Here is a 14,110-nt window from a genome sequence, read left to right on the forward strand (position 1 = left end):
TCTACTGGTAGTATTTTACGGTAAAGAAAGCCAGGGAACTGTGCTTTGACCGGGGTGGGTTTTCAAGTATGGAAGTTTGATCTTCAGCTCAGACAAACGAGATGACGGCGATGCTGAAGCTTCCTTTTGCAGTTATCATGGGTTCTCATGGGTTCACATTTTACACTGAAGATCTTTTAACAAAAAGCACTGTGAAGTTTCATAAAGTCTCCTTTCAATCAGTGCACACCGCAAATGGAAAAAGATTAACGAAAATTCAAATCTTCTGTTCATGTTTGCAACAACTTGTGTAAGTTCCCTTTCAAATACTAAAATTTTTGCGACAAATAAACAAGATGCCAGCCATTAAGTATCACTGAATACTTTGCTGTTCAGCAAAACATGGGGCCAGAAACTGTGTATATTTAAGTTATTGAGTGGCTTATTTTGGACACAGAAGCAAATCAAGCTCGTCATATCGGTGGCCAGATGATAGTGATGAAGGAAATGTGTAGAACTCTGTGCACAACCAAACTGCTCAAAACAGTGTGCATGAAGTTGACGGCAGTGTCGACGAATTGATGTAATGGGTCCAAGAAAACTGATTTACACTGAACCATTCTGCGGAAAATTTTCACAAATTGTCCATCAGATGATTCAGAGAAGAGAGTGAAACTCTTTCCTACTATTTTCCTCCATGAAAGAGGAAACAAAAACTATAACAACCATAGCCAAAAAGTGCTTTGTCTCTCAGCTCTTGGACATCCAGCCTAACACCCATGCCCTAGCTATCTACTACACTATCTTTCGTGTTTGATCATTTTCATCTTCGTGATGGTTTTCTATTTTGATATCATTAAACATAAACAAACATGCTGATTTCTTCTCGTGCATTATTCAACATTCATTTGCTCATAAATGTTACAATGAAGGAGGCAAAAATCCTTACATTCCACATTAATAACAACCAATCGTTTACCTCTTCAATTGAAAGCCCTAAAAACCTGAGAAGTCTCAGTGTACCACACTAAAGTCGATTTCTCCCATGCTTCAAATGGCGTCGTAAACGCAAACCCTAGCAGTGAATATTGACCAGTATTCCAAACAGAGAAAGCTGGATTTCCAGTACGAGAAACGAGATGTCAGCGGCATCCGCGCCATAGAAAACCAGTAGTCCTTTTACGCATATTATAGTGAACACCTGATGATAAACACTTTGTAATTGATGTCGTTTGGCACGTTTATACATGAGGGTAGCTCCTGATACGATGCATCATTGTAAGTTTTTGCGGCTGCCAACTACTCATCCAAGTCTTCGAAAGTTGGAAGTTTGAATTAATGGAGTTTCTCTCGATTAATGGAGAGAGCATGCTACCCACAAGGCGTCGTTACGATTTTCCTCATCGACAAACAAAGGCGGGACGGGACCACCGCGTGTGTCGGAGAAGAGCAAGGTAACGGAGAGATTAGGGAAGAAAGAGAGTGAAGATGCTGGAGGGGTAAAGGAGAGATTAGAGAAGAAGCCGGCTACTGAGCTATCAAGAGGGAGCAGAGGTGGACGGGGGTTGTTTGGGTGAGGGGGAAAGGGGTAACAGGGCGCGTGAAAGACCCGCGGCCACGTGGACGGGAGTGCCTAGTCGGACGGATTTCAGGCCTGATACATGGACAGCCACGTGGAGCTGCGCCTCGACAAAAGGGACTCCCAACGCCATTCGCACACATCCATTGTCCTTCTCTGGCTTAACTACTCGTGGGCCCTTCCCTGTTCCTACCCTCGTTTCCCTTCACGTGATGACGTGGCGCCTCCATCTCTCCCCCATTTAATTCTCGCAACCATATCCGCTTCATCTGTCCCCCTTTTTTTTAATTAGCTAATTTAATTAATTTCTCACTTTTCAATTATTCAAAAATTCTGGCGATATTTTGGGAGGAGAATGATAATATGATTAGTTTGGCCTGCCCACATAATCCAACGGTTTCGAATCGTCCGGATCAGTCCAGGCCAAGAGGAGAATAAGGTGGGTCCAACAGATAGGTGGACCCACCTCGGGGACTGTTAAACTGCTCCTGCGGCTGGTGGCCAAATCTTGGGCTTTGCGACTTCCACGGAGAAGACAATAAATAAATAAATAAATAAATAAATAAAATTTGTTTTTGTTTTTTAGAAATGCAAATTGCATTTTTTATGTGCATAATTTGCATTCAATTGGGTAGTAAAAGCATGCCTCTTGAGGATTGCATATAAATACCTGAGAAACCCCCTCTGCTTCTCGTCTCCACCTCTCCCCTCTCTCAACTAAGATACTCTCCTTCTGTGTTTTCCCCTTTTGAGCTATTAATATTCTCCATCTCTCTCTTTGCCGCTTCTCTTTCGAGCCGTAGCCTCCAATTTCGAACCCAAATTGCCCAGAAATGAGGACGTTTACAGTATCTGGCCTTCTTTTTTTGCTGCTGCTTATACTGGTTACTGCTCAGGGTAAGCTCAAAATGACCGTTTGGATTTTACAGTATTTCTAGTTCTTCTTTTCTTGTCTGTTCTTTTCCAGAGCTGTAGGTTATGCTGAAGTTGTTTTTCGGTCTGTAGTATGATTTGACTGTCTGTGTGGTTCTTGGTTTTGCTCAGCAATACGTCTGCCGCGGGAGTTTGCTTCTTCTTCTTCAAGCCATGGAAAGCTCCAGGTGGGTAATGAGTTTTTAACTTTTTTTTTTTGGGAATTTACTTTTTGTTGCTCTTCTCCGTGGCGTTGCTCTGATAATGGTTTGCTTTGATTAAATGCAGGAGGAAGCGAATTGGGTTGGAGCGAGTATCAACAGGGAAGTTGTTCTGTGCGAAGATGAGCATTGCTCAGGTACCATGAAGAGAAGAACTTTTAGGACTGTCAGGGAAATCCATCACAGGCTACTTGGTTTTCATGCAGATTATTGTGGCGCTAGGAGCCACACCTCTAAGCACCATTAAATCTCGTCCTTTTTTTTCGGTTTTCCTTTTTATTCCTTAGGATGTTAGGGTTACTAATCCAATGTGGGTTACAGAAGATAAGAACCCGTTGCCATGTATCAATAACTCTCACAATTTTGTCAACAATTCTAGAAATTATTGGTCATCAGTCCGTGAAACTGGATTATCTTTTTCAGAGCTTTTTAATTTCCACTGAAACAAACAGAAATCTTTCTTTCTGTCTCTGCATCATAACTAGCTTGCTTCATGGCTTTAGCCGCCGGCTTCTGAAGTAGTTCCTTCTCTATGTATTGGTGCAGGAGAGAATAGGAAACCGACGACCAACACAAGTTCCACTTCGGAGGTTGGTATATCTGGTTTCACTTCTAGCTAGCTTTCATGGATTCCTTAACGGAGTGAACCATTCACAGTTCTCTCTCTATTTTATGGTCATTTACAGGGTACGAAAGGTGAAAGGGTGGAAGACAAGCCCACACCGAGCCACCACCATGAGAGTCACAACAATTTCGATACGAAACGAGAGGACCTTTCTGTTAAGCCAACCTACCCAGAAACCACCACCACCAAGTACCCAGACGTTTTCGACTTAGCAGGGATGGACTACTCTCCGGCTAGAAGAAAACCTCCGATCCACAACTGAAGCTGTCTACAGTCTACAGTCTACAGTGTACACCAATCAAACAGAAGATATTTATTATAATTTTTCTCCCTTAGAAGAAGAAAGAAAGAAAAACTAGACTGCATTACAGGAAATGCAGCTTCTACTATACTCTGATGTCAGTTTGATGATTGAGAAGGTCAAACACTTACAGAATCTTCGTCTTTCTCTCCAAAAACTCCATTATCTTTCTGGTCCAAACATCACTTCATGCACTACTCTACCATGGGCTTCAATCTGAACTTAAACAATGAGAGAGAGGAGTGCATTAATGGAGGCTACCCCTCTAGGATTTGGAGATGGTGCTGCCATGTTCAACTCATTGATGGCAAGGGGCCGGGTGATCTCTTCTGGGTGAAAATTCCTATTATTTTTTTCTCCACGTGCATGGGATTTGGATTAGTGAGAATTAAATCAAAGCAAAATGAAAGTGGAAAAAGGGAGGGGTGATTCGTCTCTCCATCACAATAGATCGGATTCCTTCGTTCCACTTGCTCCCCAGTGGGGTGCCCATTCAGGAGTGTTGATTCCTATTGGACAGGGCACTTAAGGAAAATGATTTTTGGCTTAAAACATAAACACTTGGCTGGTTAGTTTGATCTGAACTTGACTTTCCTTTTTTGTTATTATTGTTTCTATATTAGATTATATTTACTATTATTTATTTATTTATTTTATATATATGTAATTTTATTGTTATAGGATTGTATACTATTTATTTGATGTCTCATTATTTTATTTTTTGACAATAAAATTTTTAAAATGTAATTTTGTTTTAAAATATACTTTTATATGTTATGTTAAAATATATATATTTTATTATTTAATATTTTAAATTATACAAAAAAATAATAATTTTATCATTTATTGTTACATCTTCTTTTATTTTTCTTAATACAAAATAATTTAAATTTCAATTTAGAGATGATTGTAAATAAAAAATTTATTATTTTAATTTTTTCTTATGATCAATATATCAATTTTTCTCTCTTTTTTATACATTACAAACATGTTTTCTCCCTTTATATGGCACAAATGGCCCATTATATTAAGGAATAATGATTGCATGGTCCACGGGAATCAAGGAGGAACAAGTGTGGGTAATATCTTGCAGGAATCTGGGTTTTTGACTCCTTCATTTGGGTTTTCCCCAATTGAAGGAGCTTCTCACATTGCAAACCGGAATTAATGGCATCAGTGAGTCTGTAATTTCATCAGCTATATCAAGCAATTAGGCATTAAATAATAACAAAAATGCCAACTCTCCTCCGTCGCATTTTTGGTCTTGTATGTGGTCGGAAAGCATAGCACAGACGTATTCTACCTGAATTACCGGATTTTTAAAAAAATCCTTTCTGTTGTCCCACCACCACCTGATTCTAGACGAGCCACGCTCTCCTGTTTAGAAAAATCTCCTCTCTCTCTCTGCGTCTGTAAACAATTCCTTTGTACCATCCTCGTCGGATTGAAAATGCAAGTCTGCCACTGATAGATTTTCTTCAGATATTTTCAGAATCTGCGTTGTCTTCCTTTTCCAATCTTTATCTCCATCATTTGTTCCTTTGCATTGGGTTTTTCATCCTCCGAGTTGCGGAGACCATGTGTTTCGAGGAGGGAGAACAAGTGGGTGAAACTTTACGTCTGTATGCGGGAAAAATGGATACCCAGATCGAGGAGAGGGAAAAAAATTCAGTAAAAGGAACCAATAATCAAAGCCTTCTTGGTTCATCTAAGGTAACAATTTGACCTGATATCTTTATCGAGGGTGTAGAGGGCGTGAAATATATTGGGTTTGGGATTTTTCATGGGTTATGACTTTAGTTTTTTGTGGGTTCCTTTTCTTTCTCCTGGAATTTTTTTTTCTTGCCTGTTGCATTTTTTCCCTTAAAGCGGTCTTTTGGAATCAACACATGGGTGGTATAAACTCTGGTGGAGGTAATTCATGGCTTTCAGTTGTTAACTGTGCGTTTTTATGACACTTATCATTTGCTGCTTGAGTTTTTTCATTATTATTATTATTATTATTATTATTTTTTATTTTTTATTTTTATCGGAGGATTTCAATCTCACCATAGCTGGTAAAAGCTCTTAATAACTTCCTCGAATTTCTATCTTCCGTTATTTTTTCTTTTCTTCAGATCCCTATTTCCCTATAAGATTTTTTTTTTTTTTTCATATCTTTATCCATCGGAAACTTGTAACCTCTTTCATTACTGTTTCGACCTTAATCTTGTCACAAGAGAATCTTTGTGGTTACTGCCCCTGGAAGAGCTCCATCGATTACATATCTAGCTTAAATTAAACAAGGTCCCGTTGCACGAGCAAAAACTGTATCAATGGCTTGCAATTCATTGGCCACTACATTAACTGGGGAGCTGCTGCCCCATCAAAGCTTTTAGTCCATTCGAAGGAATAGCGTGGTGTCTTCATGCTTGTTTAATACTTATGGTTGCGTTTCTCTTTCATTTACAGAGGAGAAATCCCATCCTTTCTAATTAAAACTTTTAGGATTCAAATGCACAAGGCTATACTCTCACTTTATAAATTTGCATTAAGTGAGAGGCTACATGATGTAAGTGATTTAAACATGTGAGAATAATGAAGGTAGATTTTCATTTAGTGAATATTTAAGTGTAGAAAGGTTGTATTTAGTTGAGCATTTGAATGATCAATCTCTTTACCTACTACACAGTGATATTTTCATAATCAACTTGCTGATGCTCAGATATACAGAATTTAAACCCATGAGGTTTAGGAATAGCACTCAAAAATTTGTATTTACTGATATGGTATGGTAACAAGTATTAGCCCAAATGCCAGACCTTTACCCTTGAATAATTGAATTTCAGTATTGACAAACATGTTGATGCCTAGCCAACTTAATAGCTTATACATAGATTTAGTTTCTAATGTCATTAACCACTTCACTCTGGGAGGCTTTTGTGTTATTGGTTCTGATAAGATTTTCAGTTTTTTTTTAAGGTGATAAGATTTTCAGTACTAGAGCAATTGTTATAAATACCATGTTTTGGATTGATTTTGTGGTTGTTGTTACTTAAGTACTGCCTCTGGAATAGATCTTACTGCTAATCTGCATGTAGAGGTCAAAACACAGCTGCTTTAACGTTCATTTATCTTTCAAATGCTTTTGAAGGTTGCGTAGATCAGGTTTCAGAGTGACAGGAACATAAAACTAATAAAAGCAAGGCAGTAAGTTCTATAATTTGTCATATCTCTCGAGGCACGAGAGTCCGTTATATTATGAAATGCGTTTGAGTGGGCTTGGATCAAATTTATATCATAACGTATTAGTCTTTTATCTTCTTTTTGTTTGGTTCAAGGTAGGGAAAGTTTTAACATTTTTTGAACTTAAGATCATCGAATAGAAATCACTATGGCTTTTCTAACTTCTCATTAAGTGGCAGGATACATGGAACCTGAATTTTCCTATTGAAATTACCTCTCTCTCTCTCTCTCTCTCTCTCCCATACAGTTATACCATTTGATCTAGGTAACCTTTTTTTTTTCTTTTTTATGTCTGTAGCAGCTTGAGAGCATTTGTGAGAATACGGTTATCGTGGACACTACACAGAGCCAGTCACTTGACTTTGTCCCAGCTATTCAATCTGGGGAATGGTCTGATATTGGAAGCCGTCAGTACATGGAAGATACTCATGTCTGCATTGCTGACCTAGCTAAAAAATTTGGGCTTCATTTCCTTGAAGCTGATGCCGTATCATTTTATGGAGTAAGTTTTTTCATCTGGTTTATTGCAGCATGTTTAACTTTAGATGCCTCCTTGATACTAGTTTGGATGCTATATTCTTTTTAAACAGTTAAGTATTGGTTTTATCTCCAAATTTCTTTTGATAATTTGTCTTTCACCAATAAGCAAGTAAAGAAAAAATTGGAGGTTGAGTTCAATTAGAAGAGGTACGTCATTGAGTATATAAAGTCGGATGAACCCAAGAAGGTCCCGGACACCATAGTGTTTCACAAACTCTTCTCTTACTGGCTATCTCATTAATGAATCGGTTTCTGTATGGTCTCTTTTCTTTTCCTGTCTGCATTGGATGATGAATTGGAGAAGGATATCCGAAATCTGTTTGTTGATATATAATCAGAGCCTCTGTTTTTCTTCATGCCCTAGCTCACTTAAAGAATAGTCACTATTGGAATTTTTTTAGCATGCCTGATTGCATTCCTTGTGGTGGGTCTTAACTACCCAGTAAAATCCTCAAAGAAGCTTTCCGTTTTGTATGCCATTATTTGGTACTGCTAAGGGTATTAAATCTAAGGAAGCTTCCTAATTTTGGATCCCTTTAATGAGTTCTTGGAGAGGTCCAGATGTCTTCTCAGCTTCAGTTGGCAGTAAAAGGGTCTGTAGCTCAAAGCATTATACACTGCAGATGTTTAATTGATAGATTGTTAATAATCTTCCATTCTACTTCAAGTGTAACTTTTAAAAGCTTAAGAATTTTGCCTTTTCTGTGGTCTTTCTCCTTCTTCTTGTTAGACTTGAACTAAAGAGAAAACCGTAGAAAAGCTGAGAGTGAAAGAGAAGGGAAATCGAGCCTAATAATGTTGATCCATCATTATCTTCTATTTATACACATAAATTACATTGTTATGCTAGTTAGAGTGGAACTCTAACAGTGCTATTAACTTTATTCACAAATCTCATAGTGGCAAGGACTCCTTTCCATATAAGGAATTTTTCTTCTTTCTTTCTTTATTTACATCATAACGCTTCTCATACACAGCCAATTGACATTAGAAAAAGTAAAGCTCCCAAAAGCTCCCAATAAACTGTTAAAATTATGCTGTTGTGGTTATTGTTTGCGAATGAAATGAAATAAAGTGAGCCATCACTGCATAAGGTCATGTATTCAGGCAATATGCTTAAAGGTAGTTTCGATGGAGAAAAGCAATGTGTTTTCTACCAAAGCACAATTTGTATCTCTGAGCTTCTAGTAAAATATTCACCAAGTGCAGGACAAACGCTCCTGGTATAGTTGTTGATATCTGAACTACGGATGTCAAAGGATAGTTATGAGGAAACCTTGGTAAAATGAATCCTGTGAATCTCATCATGTAAAGTGGTTATATTTATATTGATCTATCTCAATAAGTGTGTCTTGCTAAATCATCCAAGCCAGCCACAAATAGAGCAATCGGATTCTCATATGTGGTCATCTGTTCATACTTTGATACTGGCATTTAGTGTTGAGCCATCTTATAAAAATCTCAGTGAGTGGTTGAATGGATACTCATGCTGACAGAAAAGTAAATTGTTTCCACCAACTTTAATGCTGTTCCATTTTAACTATTCCATGAGAAATTCGTTTACACTCTTTGTTGACTCCTAGTCCTTTGGAATAAAAGATGATTCAGAGAGGGCTTATATAGCTTCGGATCCAGGTATTTGATGGGCATGGAGGAAAAGGTGCAGCTGACTTTGTTCGAGACAATTTGCCCAAAGTAATTGTAGAAGATGCAGATTTCCCTTTGGAGCTTGAGAAAGTAGTCACAAGATCATTCATAAGTACAGATGCAAAGACCTGTTCTCTCCAATCTACTCTCTCCTCAGGCACAACAGCTCTTACAGCCATGATATTTGGCCGGTTAGTTTTCTTTTTATAATGTTATCTTTCTGTTTGATTCTACGTAGGTTAGGAATTAGAACAATGAAAGCTAGATTTCAATGCAGTACCTGCATGAGATTGTAACTTTTCAAGTTGAAACTACCTAGAGTTTGATCTTTTGATTTCCAGGAGTAATAAATTTAAAAATTCTTTTCCTTTTTAATGTATTGGATGAACTGTACACAGATCTCTATTGGTTGCAAATGCTGGGGACTGTCGGGCTATTCTATCCCGACGAGGTGTGGCCATAGAGATGTCTAAGGACCATAGACCAAGTTATGCAAAAGAAGAGAGACGCATAAAATCTCTCGGTGGATACATTGATATTGATGGATATTTGAATGGAGAGTTGAATGTGTCCCGTGCTCTCGGGGATTGGCACATTCAAGGAATGAAGTCAGAGACTGAAATTGGTGGACCCCTGAGTGCCGAGCCAGAGCTAAAGATGATGGCTTTGACTAAAGAAGACGAGTTCTTGATCATTGGCAGTGATGGAGTATGGGATGTTTTCACAAACCAAAATGCTGTTGATTTTGCTAGGAGAAGACTGCAAGAACACAATGATGTAAAGAGGTGCTGCAAGGAAGTGGGAGAGGAGGCAATTAAGCGAGGTTCGGTGGACAATTTGACTGTAGTGATGGTATGCTTTAACAAGGATCCTCCTCCCCAAGCAGGACTGCATAAGAGTAGAGTGAAAAGAAGCATATCCGCGGAGGCACTTCAAAATTTGAAGTGTCTCTTGGAAGGTTAATATCATTGGTGAATTTTGTTTTGTTATTGCTTGTAAATATATGTTCTATGAGGGAAGTCATATGAGAGAACACTTGGTTTAGTCTTTTTCTCATCCTTCTTCATTCGGGATGTCAACTGTATCATATACATAGAAAGGGATGAGAGGTTGGTTTTGTAGGGACATTATCTGTATCATAATTCAGTAGTTATAAATGTTAAGGTTAGCTGTATGTTGTCCCTGGATAACCAAGCTCATTAACTCGTCTGATCCACTTTCAGAGCCTGATTTACCAATAAATTAAGCAAAATTAACTATTAGTTGAATGGAGACATTTTCAGTGCCAAATTAACACCAAAATACAAAAAAAGAAGCGACATAAATGGCTCCAGAAGACTTAAATATATAAAAAAGTTGATTTACCATTATTCTACATGGATATCCACCAAAAATAATCTGAGGCAGAATGAAATATAGTTGTTTCAAATAGAAACATGTTGACCACTTTCAGTTTGATTGAGACAATCGATTAAGATTTCTCATTGTGTGGTTTAGCAGATAAAATCAACCAATGATTCAACAAATTGTCCTGGAGTCCCCCTTGAATCCCATCAACATCAAGACCCAAAGCCCCCCACCACATGACAATTCCAACTCCTTCCTTCACAACCATTCAATTGCTTCCATCATTATCTGGAAATCAAACATTATTCAGGCGTCAGTGCAAATGCTACTTGTAAGTACTTAGAAGACAGGAATCGTCAGCTTATTCAGAAACTACCTCAGTTAGCCTATAAGCCCCCCCATCCTCCCTGCTAACACCCCCCTTCCCATCCTGTACATGTCAAACTGGCTTAAACTCAAGTTTGATGGTTCTTCTTTTGGCAATCCAAGCCCAGCTAGGATTTGTAGGGTCCTTTGGGATACCTCTTGTCAGGTGTTGCTTACCTACTCGGGGCCAGCAGGCTGTTGTGGATCAAATGAAGCAGAATCTAAAGCACTCTTCTCTGGAATCAAGTTGTTCAAGCAGAACTATGGAAGGTGATTGAGCTCAGGTTATAGGCTGGATGAGAAAGTCGGCCCTTCACCGTGGAGACTCAGGAAGGTGTTTGATGAAATGTCAAACCTCAGCTTGGAATGACATATTGCTCGGCAGAACTCCCCAGATAGCCAATTCAATAGCTGACCTTGCTAAAATTCGTGTATCTAATGCTTCTCTTTCTTTTGGGTCATTTCTCTCTCTCTCTTGACTGATTTACCCTGCGTTGTACTTCATCTAGTGCACTATGTTGTACTCTTAACCCTTCTTGCTACATCAACAAAAGCTTGTTGCCATTTTCAAAAAACATAAAAACGTAAGTCATTCATAATTTTCCTTTCTCTCCAAGATTGCTGCAACTAAAGCAATATTTGGTCTTTGTTGTCTTAATCTGTGCTCAATCTGATCTTTGTTGACCCAGGAATTCATTCCGATTATTTGAAGCATTATATCATATGCACCAAAATTCACTAAAGAATGAAATGCTGCCTTTACAAATAATAAAATGTAAATACATGGTACTAAGGCAGTTGCCTGAATCATCTCAGTGCAATGACCATCTGCCTCTTTTAAAAAAATAGAAGCAATCCCCAACTTTGATCTAGAAGGTGAACAATGCTATGCAAGTATGCTACATCCTGCAATTACTATATGACTCATAAAACATATTCTGAATACTAAACTGCCCGAGATTGTACATGTATATTGTTGCTTGAACCAGAAGTTTCCTGCTGTTATCACTTGAAGATGTAAAAAATTTCTTTCCAATTCTCATTGGCCTTTTCTTGTCAACCTGAGTTTATTCTTTGCCAAAACCACTTACCTTCATTCCACTTACTTGTAATCTCAGCCTTTGCTATGTGAACCAAAAACAGGGAAGCAAAGACAATTGCAACAATAAGCATACCAAAAACACTATTCCATCCCCTAGTTGAAATATATCCAGTTAGTAGTGGTCCCAATGCTGCCCCAACAGAACCTGTACCATCAATAATGGCAGTCACAGTGGCTAAAGAGCGTGAATTCCCTTGAATCAAGCTCTGTGTTCCTAAGTCAGCAGCCACAGCTGTTGTAATAAGCGAGTAAGGCCCATTTACAAATAACCCAGACAAGAACATCAATCCAACATTTGCAGAAGATGAAACACTCCCATAAATTCGATAAAAAATAAGTGCAGGAATTGACAACAAAAGAAAGATGACAGAAGTGACTCCACGAGCTTCAATTGCATCAGAAATGTACCCAGCTAATATTCCCCCAACCACACCTCCAAGATCAAAGACAGAAGATAGCATTCCAGCAGTTCTATGAGATAAGTATGCACCAGCAATAGCTTCAATCCCAAATAAAAACTTGTTAGTGATAGCATACGATTTTAAAATGAGAAGTAAATAAATAATAAAAAATTAAACCACAGCTCTCAAGAATAGCTCAGCTGTTCATCCTGTGGACCTTACTGTGGATAACGGGCAGCTAGTTACAGGGATCTCATATACCCACGGATTAAATTAATAATTTAAACTCTCACTCATTTTACAATTATCTATCATTCCTTTTTCCCTAATGATAGATGAGCTAAATCCGACGCACTTATTCAGATATTAATCCATTTTCTAAATGATATCATCAGCTGTTTTTTTCTGAGATTGAGAGCTTCTTTTTAGACAATTGAATGGATCTATGAGAAGCCATAAACATAAGCATACCTGTGTGCCTAATGTAAAACGGCAACCAATACAGAAAAGTGTAAGCCACGAGCTTGGAGAAGAAGAGACAAAAAGCATAAGACGCAACACCGGGTAAATTCCACGCGTCTATGAACCCAATTGCTACTGCAGACTCCGAAAACCCGTCACCCACTTGAAGAAGGACACGTTCTTCTTCTTCTTCCTCCTCCTTGTGCAACGGGGTCATCTCAGGGGTTTCACTTTGTGAATTCAACTCTACCTCCTTCAGTTCAAAACCCGCAGCTTCAGGAGACACAATCAGATATTCATGTACTAAAAGGCCCACTAAACCAATTAAAATCCCTGGGAAAACAAATGACCAACCCCAACCAATTCCTAAAGCTGATGCAGCCACGATCGAACCAAAAATATTCCCAAACGAGGTATGTGAATTCCAAAGCCCCATGATAAGCCCTCTCTTTGATTTACCGAACCAGTGCCCCACCACAGACACCACACACGGCCACCCAGTGGACTGGAAGAGGCCGCTCACAATCTGCACTGCTAAAAAATATCCCAGGTGATGAATCTTGAGCCAAAACGCCAACCCGAAAGCGACGGTGGAAACCGCGCTGCCGAGCATGCCGAATGCCAGGAACAAGCGGAGGTCGACCCGATCGCCAATGTGGCCAGCAAAGTACATGCCGACGGAGTAAGCAGAGAGGAAAGCGAGATCGATCTCGCCGAGTCGATGGATGCCTTGGGTTCCATTGAACGGCGCCCACCCCGTGTCATTCCCGCTCATGTCGCCGCGGGACTCAGATACTTCCGGGCCGAGGACAGATTTAACAATGGAGGGCGGTTTCCTCGATGCATGGAAGGAGGCGTAGGCGAAGAAGGTTAGAAGGAATACAGAGATCTGATGATGGAGAAGCCTTCTCTGATGGCTCGACGATTGATCTAGGGTTTTACTTTTTATTTCCATCTCCTCTAGCGGAGGGAGGGAAGGTACAGGGGGGAGCGGAAAACGGAGGGAACTGCCGGTGTCGTTCTTCTTTTCTTCCTTTGAATATTCGGATTTCAGGCACCGGGTCTTGGGTGGTGTAAACCTCGGTATATAATCTGTTTCTGGGGTCTGCTAAAGATCAACCTATCGCAAAGGCAGGATGCTGTCGGAGTTCAGACGAGTAGTGCCGGTGGGACTCCGTCCTGGTCAAGCCTGACCGAGATCGTCAATGATTGTGGGCTGCAAACCATCGCTTATTAACAATTCAATACACAACTTCGTCCGTCGTCCTCTTTGTTATTTAAACATTTTCCCCCATTTGCTCTCCCTCGTGTTGTATTTCAGAATCTGTTTTCAAAAGTGAAATTTTTAGAAGAATGAAAGAAGTCTCTACAGCTTGTATGAATCGATAAGAGAAAGGAGTTTT

At 39.2% G+C, this 14,110-nt stretch overlaps 2 protein-coding genes across 2 annotated transcripts; one reads left to right on the top strand and one right to left on the bottom strand.

Moving 5' to 3' along the window:
* Positions 1-5,040: 5,040 nt before the first annotated feature.
* LOC137950681 (probable protein phosphatase 2C 27) lies at positions 5,041-10,178 on the top strand. The gene is made up of 4 exons (XM_068797273.1): positions 5,041-5,330; positions 7,144-7,344; positions 9,018-9,220; positions 9,428-10,178. The coding sequence occupies exons 1-4, from the start codon at positions 5,196-5,198 to the stop codon at positions 9,990-9,992; spliced, it is 1,104 nt and encodes a 367-aa protein (XP_068653374.1). The 5' UTR covers positions 5,041-5,195; the 3' UTR covers positions 9,993-10,178.
* Positions 10,179-11,481: 1,303 nt separating this feature from the next.
* On the bottom strand, positions 11,482-14,040 carry LOC137950663 (putative glycerol-3-phosphate transporter 5). The gene is made up of 2 exons (XM_068797248.1): positions 12,717-14,040; positions 11,482-12,343 (listed from the first exon to the last, which is right to left on the bottom strand). The coding sequence occupies exons 1-2, from the start codon at positions 13,660-13,662 to the stop codon at positions 11,799-11,801; spliced, it is 1,491 nt and encodes a 496-aa protein (XP_068653349.1). The 5' UTR covers positions 13,663-14,040; the 3' UTR covers positions 11,482-11,798.
* Positions 14,041-14,110: the final 70 nt, after the last annotated feature.

Source organism: Aristolochia californica, unplaced genomic scaffold, assembly GCF_029961685.1.
Source record: "Aristolochia californica isolate CCGP_79_NKW_82.1479 unplaced genomic scaffold, dmAriCali1.0.hap1 SCAF_14, whole genome shotgun sequence".
Classification (NCBI taxonomy): domain Eukaryota; kingdom Viridiplantae; phylum Streptophyta; class Magnoliopsida; order Piperales; family Aristolochiaceae; genus Aristolochia; species Aristolochia californica.

Excerpts from the sequence above, each read along its gene's own strand:
- LOC137950663 (XM_068797248.1), bottom strand. The coding sequence starts at position 13,662 with ATGGAAATAAAAAGTAAAACCCTAGATCAATCGTCGAGCCATCAGAGA. Across the intron at positions 12,344-12,716 it reads GTTTTACATTAGGCACACAG|CTATTGCTGGTGCATACTTA; the intron begins GTATGCTTATGT and ends TTGGGATTGAAG.
- LOC137950681 (XM_068797273.1), top strand. The coding sequence starts at position 5,196 with ATGTGTTTCGAGGAGGGAGAACAAGTGGGTGAAACTTTACGTCTGTAT. Across the intron at positions 5,331-7,143 it reads GCCTTCTTGGTTCATCTAAG|CTTGAGAGCATTTGTGAGAA; the intron begins GTAACAATTTGA and ends TGTCTGTAGCAG. Across the intron at positions 9,221-9,427 it reads ACAGCCATGATATTTGGCCG|ATCTCTATTGGTTGCAAATG; the intron begins GTTAGTTTTCTT and ends AACTGTACACAG.